Source organism: Haliaeetus leucocephalus, unplaced genomic scaffold (assembly GCF_000737465.1).
Source record: "Haliaeetus leucocephalus isolate CR32 unplaced genomic scaffold, Haliaeetus_leucocephalus-4.0 Scaffold678, whole genome shotgun sequence".
Classification (NCBI taxonomy): Eukaryota; Metazoa; Chordata; class Aves; order Accipitriformes; family Accipitridae; genus Haliaeetus; species Haliaeetus leucocephalus.
Window position 1 is genome coordinate 6,070,807 of NW_010973114.1, and position 8,141 is coordinate 6,078,947.

The 8,141-nt window shown below is 42.3% G+C and overlaps 2 protein-coding genes across 10 annotated transcripts in view; one reads left to right on the top strand and one right to left on the bottom strand.

Annotated features, from left to right (window-relative positions):
* The window catches only part of TIMM9 (translocase of inner mitochondrial membrane 9 homolog (yeast)), a 14,048-nt gene extending 12,248 nt beyond the window's left edge, over nucleotides 1-1,800 (bottom strand). For 2 of the 6 annotated variants that reach the window (XR_775168.1, XM_010579834.1), the window contains exon 1: nucleotides 1,687-1,800. The gene's annotated coding sequence lies outside the window, so the exon portion shown is untranslated. Of the gene's footprint in view, nucleotides 1-831; nucleotides 1,563-1,686 lie in introns of those variants that run through there. The other 4 variants (XR_775167.1, XR_775165.1, XR_775166.1 and 1 more) reach the window with 4 other exon arrangements.
* A 148-nt stretch (nucleotides 1,801-1,948) lies between these two features.
* The window catches only part of KIAA0586 (KIAA0586 ortholog), a 74,486-nt gene continuing 68,293 nt past the window's right edge, over nucleotides 1,949-8,141 (top strand). For all 4 annotated transcript variants that reach the window (XM_010579844.1, XM_010579843.1, XM_010579845.1 and 1 more), the window contains exons 1-5: nucleotides 1,949-2,492; nucleotides 4,304-4,383; nucleotides 5,472-5,541; nucleotides 6,830-6,896; nucleotides 7,563-7,740. In XM_010579844.1, the coding sequence (XP_010578146.1) occupies nucleotides 2,195-2,492; nucleotides 4,304-4,383; nucleotides 5,472-5,541; nucleotides 6,830-6,896; nucleotides 7,563-7,740 (693 nt within the window). In that variant the 5' untranslated portion in view covers nucleotides 1,949-2,194. The remainder of the gene's footprint in view (nucleotides 2,493-4,303; nucleotides 4,384-5,471; nucleotides 5,542-6,829; nucleotides 6,897-7,562; nucleotides 7,741-8,141) is intronic.

Consider the following 8,141-nt stretch of genomic DNA (forward strand, 5'->3'; position numbering starts at 1 on the left):
GCAGGGGGGTTGGAAATAGGTGATCTTTAAGGTCCCTTCCAAGCCAAACCATTCTATGCTCTCCAGACCTTCATAAGCAGAGAGCTCATGAATGTAACTCCTAAGCACTAATAACTGGAACAGAGCTTTTGATTGTTATTACTGTACTGGTGGGTGGCTGAAAAAGCCTGCCTCCATTTAACAGCCTGGAGTTCTTACAGGTGAAGCATGCACTGTAAACTACAGTGAGAAAGTTGGTTTTTTTTTCCACTGATGTAATCAGCATCAGTGTCTATTACCTAATCTTGAGTCAACAGTATCCTTCCCCATGGAAACTAAACAAGCCCCATGTTTTGGTTTTTTTCAAACTTTTTGTGAGGAGCTACATCTTACTGGGGGAGAAGGGCTGTGGAGAGACACCATAAATCCACCACACTTATCCCAATTAACAATGTGAATTAGGTGTAGGTACAAGTACTCTATACGTAGAGGGCTACAATTTTTTTTTAAACCTTTGCTTCCAATTGTACACACAGAACACCATGCAAGTGTTTCTGCATGTGCGTAAAAAGGACAAAGAAGAATAAAAATATCAAGTCAAGGAAATGTGTCAAGATAAAGCACCCACAGCTTGTAGAGAAAGTTTTTTTTATCGTTGGGAATTACTAGGCTGGAACTTGATTGACATCAGATTAAAAAAAAACCCTCACTGATTTAAAGAGCTCTATTACTGAAGCTAATCAAACTACAAATGCCTATGAAACCAGCAGGCTGCTCAACTAATCACAATAAATTCAGGGCAAGAGGCAATTTAACACTGAACTCCCAGTGCTGTACGCCTGAGCAACCCACCCTCCGTCTCCTGCACCAGCCCAGCAAGGCACCGGTGACGGCCCTGCTGCGTCCCCTCCTGCCGGGAAGGCAGAGAGCCCAGCTCTCCCCCACAGCCAGAGCGGGTCCGGCCGCTTTCCTTCAAACTGGTGCTTGTTGTGCGGTTACAGGAAGGTTTTCTTCTCGCTCCGCACACTACGGTCAGCCTTCAGAGGCACGTGGCAAGATGAGAGGGGCTGGTCAGGAGATGGGTGGATAATGAGATGTACCTGGTGCACAGATTGTTATAACTGATGATCGTGTACTTGTGGGCTAGACCCTGGTCTGAAGAGAAAAAGGTCAATGGTAGAAGAAGTCTCCGAACGCCAAAGGCGAGTTAACACAGTAAGTCTGAAATCAGAGCGAGCTTAAGGCACAAGGGTGTCTGTCCTGGGAGAAAATACGTGTTTTTCCATAAGCGCTCTCCTATTTAAGTTAGATTAGGCCTGGCTGATACTTCTGACCCAGTCAGATCAAATCCTGAGCTGAGATAAGATAATTTCACCTTGATTTTTCTTTTTTTTTTTTTAACTCCATCCTTCGGTTCTTGCTTTCAAGGGCACCTTGAGTTTCTCTACCTAAGGAGACGCCCGCTCAGCCAAGCCCCAGCCCAACACGCCGGTGCGGCTACACGAGCGCTGCCCTTTCCCCTCCACCCCGAACCGAGGACGAGACGCCCCGGGCAGCGAGAAAACACCCGAAAACGGACAGTTTTTTCCTTCATCCCTACGACCTTTTTCGCCCTCCCGCCCTGCACAGGGCCGCCGTCCACCGCGGCGCCTCTCCCGCTAACGGCCCACCCCGCTCCCCGGCCCCCCGGCCCCGCGAACGCCGCACCTCACCGCCGCAGGGCCCGGACCGCGCGGGAAGGGGAAGAGCCGGGCCGCAGCAGGCCTTACCAGCCCCGCCGATTCGTCACACGGCGAATCGGCGGTACGCGGACTTACCGACGGCTTTACTCTCCTTCCCCCGAAGCGACAGCGCTCTACCGGGAAGCGGGCGGGGTTCGGGCTCCGAGTTTCCCTCCGGACGCTGTTGAGGAGCGGACCCCGCGCAGGCGTGAGGGGGGCGCGGGCGGGCGCCGTTGCTATGGCGGCGGGCGCTTCTGGTGAGGGGAGCGGGCTGGGCCGCGGCGGGGCTCTCTGTCCCTCAGGCCACCGGGGAGGGCAGGCGTGCCCGGGACGCGGAGGCTAAACCGTCCCACGGAGGCTAAACCGTCCCACGGAGGCTTCAGGCCGCTTTCCCTACGCGGGGGCAAGGCGGCGGGGGCCCGGCCCGCGGGGACGGCCTCTTTGTCAGGCTGCTGCTTTTGGACTCTCTTCCAGAGCTGCGTGAGGAGATCCTCATGGAAGCGGGAAGCAGCTCCAGCCTCAGCCAAGACTCCCTGGCCAGTCTCACGGCGGGCGACGTGCTCATCCGTTCCACCGGTGTCCACAGGGAGAAGAAGCCCATCGAGGCTGTGAGAGGAGCCGGTGGCCGTACGAAAAAAGTGACGATCGCTGTGGAGAAGCTTCGTGAAGTGGTTTCTCCCTGCCGGGCAGCTTGGGCTGGAGACGGAACACCCTGCCTTCCTCCAGCCTTGTTGGCCAACGGGGCTCCCTGCGGGACAGTGACCCCCAGCCCCTCATGCAGCGCGGCACCCGGTGCGTGGTTTACCGTCAGTGTTCAGCTTCGGTTTGAGGTCAAAACGGCTGTGCGGCGTTTTCAGTCACGTAGTAGTCTTTATAATTAAGGAAATCATTTGTGTGTTCGGGTACCGCAGATATCGGCGCTCTTTCAAAAGCTGTGTTTGTTTGTTTGTTTTCCCAGACTTCGTTTCGCACAGGAAAAGCGAGTCGTGCAGGGTGAGGTGGTCAGTCGGAGCTCCGTTAACAGAACTCCAGACTTGACTCCAGATTCCTATTCCAATTAAATTAGGCAGTTGTCATCTTTATCAGAAAAATCATGGCTGTCGTAGTGACATTTCACAAATATACTAGGCAGGAAGGTTTTACGCAGCATCCCTAAAGCAGAAAGTTAACAGGATTGATGCCTTTCCAGTCACAGTTCTTAATGCAGTTTGTAGCTCATCCTTTTAGGCACCATATGTACCTTTTCAATTTTATGCCCAAAGAATAGTCAGCAGGCAAATCTGTGCCTAACAGAATATTGCTCCTGCCAACAGACAGCTCTGAGTAGTCCCAATATTTGGGCCTTCTTTGCTGTCTGACATTTGCGTTTTCATGGAATTTTGTGAATTATTTTGTCGTTTTATATGGGAAGAGAGATCAAAAGTCTTTTGAACACTTCTCTTTCTCTGCTCTTTAAAGGTGATTTTTTTCTGGAGAGCTTGATCTAGTCGATGTTCAAGCTCTAGCTGTACAAGCTTGCCTTTTTAAAGAAGTGTTCATTGGACATTTCAAAGGTAATAAATATTAAATGTTGGAAGTAGGCATTCTGAGAAAGTCAATTCAGCTCTAGTCTTTTTTTAATTTGCAGAGATTTTGCAGGTTTTATGAAACAATATGTGTTTCAGAGCTGGTCAGTTAAACAACTATCAAAAAACTCTTAGGAAAAAAAAACAAGTATCCCTGCTATCTACCATAACTTTAAATTTTACTTGTTAAAATTATTTTTTTTCCCTTGTAGTCTTGGAAAACAAACAAACCAACCAACCCTACCCCTCCTAAACCCCACCTGCTTGACACAAACAACATATGCTGGTCAACTGCCTGTACGAATGCACCGTACCAGCTACTAGGAAGACAGTTAACTCTATCCCAGCTGAAACTAGGACAATCCTTTTCTGTAACTTTTTAAAAAAACTATTTATAGTAGTATTAAGTAAATAATTCTAAGTCTTTTTTTAATGGAATGAAACTGTAGTGATGTACTATGTACTCTTCAAATTCAAAACTGACACAGTCTGTGCCATTTATCTAGTCAGAATATTAATTTTGTTTCTTTGAAATACATATCAATTACAGTCCTTGGAGTTTTGGGAAGGGATTTTAGTCCTTTGGGGTTCAAGGTTCAAACAGCTTCAAAAGATGTTATTTTTTATAGTGTTAGGAAGACATATTTGAATCTGACATAACTGTGTACTTTCCTCAGTGTCCTTCTTCTGTAAGATACATTATCATAGAATTATAATTGTTTCTCTAGACAAGTAACTTTCTATGTTCCTATGATCTTTAGACTTGAATTTGAGCTAGACATTGTGGATTTTGTTAGATGCTCTTCTTTTCAGTGACTTTGTCATACATTGTAAAACAAGTCTATAATCCAGGCTCACAGAATTCATTAACGTTTTTAAGCTTTGTCTTAATGGCTACGGTCATTTGTGTTATGAAAGTCATTATGTTTAGATATTCAAAAATACAGGCAGAAGAAATGTTGAGATTTGACTTAGTCAAGGTATACTGAAAATGCGTAACAAATCATTATGACCACAGTAAAACTGCTTTTATTTTAGGAGTCCCGAGTACTAAAGGACATCCAGAACGTCTGCTTTCAGTAGAAGATTCCGCAGAGCCCATGTTTTTATCACAGATGGTAAGAAAAGTTACTGTTGTTTCCCGCAATTCCAGACTAAGAGGACAGCATTTTTCTCAAGAAGTTGTAGCTTCTGTAAAAGCATAGCAAATCTTTGGCTCAGCTTCTGCACAGTAACTGTGCAGCTGCTTTCCTCTTTGAGTTGCTTCTAATGTGATATTAATGCTGAAGTGTTTGTAGGGGCTTTGTTTACTGTACTGCTACCTGTTGCATAATTAATACCAAAGCTTGTTTTTACATTTTAGTGTAATTCTTCCTTTGAAAAGGCAGTTACACATGGCACAACATTTGTTAAAAAACCTAAAACTTTTTGTATTTTTTTTTCTCTTCATATCATAGATAATGAAATGGACATTAGTTTATATGGAACTCCTTAATACTTACAATTAAATGGCTTTGATTTGTTTGTTGTGCCTTACATAGAGTGAAAACTTGTCTCTAGGGCATCCATATGGTGATAAGGATGCATGAGGGTAAAATTAACCTATGCTGTGAAGGGATTGCAACAATGTCTCTGCATGGCTCAAAGCAGACCTAGTGAGCTGAACAAAAGTCTCAAAAGGATGGTGGAGTACTCCACCATCAAATAAGGTTAAGTAAGAGATTTTTTACTTTCCTAACTTGCCTTTATGACTCCTTTGTAGACTTTGATTATTCATGGATTCCACTTCAGGAAAATACAGCTCTGTCTCTTCAGTTCCACAGTCAGTGTTATGAGTGCTTAATTCTGTGTGTGTGGGTAATCCTGAACTGTTTGAGATTAGCAACTTGTATAAACTTAAACACATGTAGTTTAGCTACTACTTCTTTGGCCATAAAGGAGGAAAGTACACTTAATCAGCACTTAGAATATACTTATAATTTTAATTGTATTTCTAGGGAGTTTGTCCCTAAAATGTCATGTGAGTTCTTGACTACGATCCAGATGATTCTGTGGTAGAGATCTTGACATGTTTTGTTCTGAGACCTTGTGTTAGTGTGTGGAGATGCTTACATTTGTGTATTCAGCAATACCATCTGCTTCTAAGATTTTGGCCACTGATACCGGAGGCTTTGATGTATGCCTTTCTGCTCTCCTTGTTCTGAAGGATTATCCTAGAGAAGCTGCAGCACAAGAAGATTCTTCACTGCTACTGGAAGATAGCAGAAGACCTAAAGGTAAGACACATTGATGTACTGCTACAGCCTCTTTTTAATAAGAAAACTTATTAGTACTTTTTTATAAGAAAACCTTTTAGTTATAGGAAAAGGGAGCTTTAATTTTATCTTGGGTATTTTTCTTCAATATAGAAACTTTTGAGTGAAAATATTCAAAGGTTTCTTTGATACAGAGATGATAATTGTAATTTACATCCTTAAATTTTGCAAATTTTACTTCAGTCTTGCTGGCATTACACTGGCTTATGTAGCTCTTGTGATCAACTGAGAGGCACTTCTACCAGTGCACCAGAATGTTGAGATTCCTTTTGCTAATCAAACTATTCATGTCTGTGAACAGAGAATTTGCCGGGGGGGACCTTGTTTGGATGCATTTTCCTTTTGTGAGTAATTGTACTACAAATGCATATTTTTCTGCAAGCGACCTACACCATAAAAAGTATATTTTTAATCCTTAAGAATCTAAGAAATCACATTGCCAATGCCTTTTCCTTTAACTTCTGAATCTGCCAGTCAGTTTCAATCAGATCTGGGGAGGTGAAGACTTTTTAAAGAAAATACACTTCTGCAGGTTTCTTGGATATCTGTGGCTGTGTAGAGGAAAGAAACACAAATCAATACCCCCATTTAATGCCAAAAATCAATACTTTAGTTTCCTCTTTTGCACTCCCAGAGGCAGCAGCTAGCTGGCTTATCAGTATGTATATACTAGCTGTGTGTAATCATCAGCAGGGAAACACCAGACTTGCCACATCTTGGGTTGTTAGCTCTGCCCAGCAAACAGTGGATGAAGGAGAGCCTCCAATCCTTTTAGCATAATTTAAAGCTATTAAGAAAATGTGTTGTAATTTATGATGACTGTGGGGAAATATTCATATCACAATTCTATTTTATTTTATTAAAGTTTTTTCAAGTTAGAGTTTGCAGGGTTTTATTGAATGGGTTGTCTGAGCTCAAGTTGCCATTTATATGGCATTTTTCCCCAGATTTTATGAAGGTAAGCTATTGTCATTTTCACAGCATACCAAAATAGATTTTATGGATACTGACATTCAATACTGTATAAAATTGGGTTAGATGAAGCCCACTCTTACTCTCATGATTTAAGTCTGCTAGGTAGTGAAGGGAAACAATTTGTTACTGCAATAGATAATGTAGTTTGTGCAGGCAACAGATTCTTTGTAGCAAAATTGTACATGTTGTTGAGGTAACACTTTGTATCTACCTCTAAAAGAGACACTTTGTGTTAGTTAACTCAACAAAGTATATTTTATGACCCTCCCTACAGATGATGTTTTTATTTCTCAATATGCTACTGGCCAGAAAGAGGCTTTGAGAGCAGTATTAAAGCAAAAGTAAGTATCTGTTGTTAGTGTCTCAGCTGTTCTGTTTCTGTACAGATATACTACAATACTACTTCAGTTTCTGCCAAAATGCATAGCTGGTAAGGAAAAAAGTATTCTTTATTGTTCTCTGTTAGTATTCTTTTTCTGTCTTTTCAGTTTATTTCATCATTCGGAGCTCACTGGAGTATTGTGTTTATTTTGCATATTTTTGGTAATGCCTTTAGACTGTTTGGATTAATAATTTCATGACACAAGAGTCAGGCAAGATCTGCTCTGATAGATAATTCATTTTGTGCCAAAAACATGTAAATTTTTAAAGACAGATAAGGACACATGCTGTTTATTCACAGGGTGGAAATCTTGAAGATCAGAAATTTAGTTGGACTTTGCTACTAGCACATTGAACTTCGCAAAGTACAAGCTGTGAACGTATTCTTTGTTGCGGTTGCAGTTATCACGGGGAGATGCCCTTTATATTAGAATCAGTAACAGAATCCTGAGAAATTTCTCGTGTCATGCTAAAAGATGAAAATAAAATTGTTTGTTAGGTGTCAAGAGCTTCAAGGAGAAATGCTTATATAAGTAGTGATATCAGTGCTACTTGTGGGAAATCATTTGCTTGGAGGGGATATGGAGAAAACAATGCTATTTACAAGCACTTGTTTATTTTTATAGAACTCAAAATACTCCTGTACTTAAGGAGGTGAAGGTACAGCTCTTAGGAAATGCCTCCACAGAAAAAAAGGAAGGTGTTGGTCATGACACCAGGTCAGCACACAGGGAAGTTGATTCTGTAACAACCATCGCAGCAGCAACTGCTGCTGCAATTGCTACTACAGCTCCTCTTCTTAAAGTAAGTAGCTTGTGGTAACGTTAATTCTTTGTCCACTTAAAATAGTAGATGTTCTAAGCAAGCCTGAAACTGTTGGTAGCAGAGCAAGAGAGACTGAATGTGTCTGCCTACTGTTAACTATATGTTAGTAATCTCAGACTTACTGACCAATGTACCGGAGAGAACTAATTTGTATTTGGCTAAATGGGCAAATGGACAGAGACCATTTGATTTATCTTTTAGAAAAATTTCATAGTATTGCTAAACGACTAAACATTAGGGCTAACTAGGATTTTATTTGTGTCTTTTGGGAAGCAAATCATTCCATGATGATGGGAAGGATGTTTTGTTCTCTTCATTTTTTGCACCTCTTTTGCAGCAAGGTTTTTTCCCTTCCTCCCCCCCCCCCCCCCCCCCCCCCG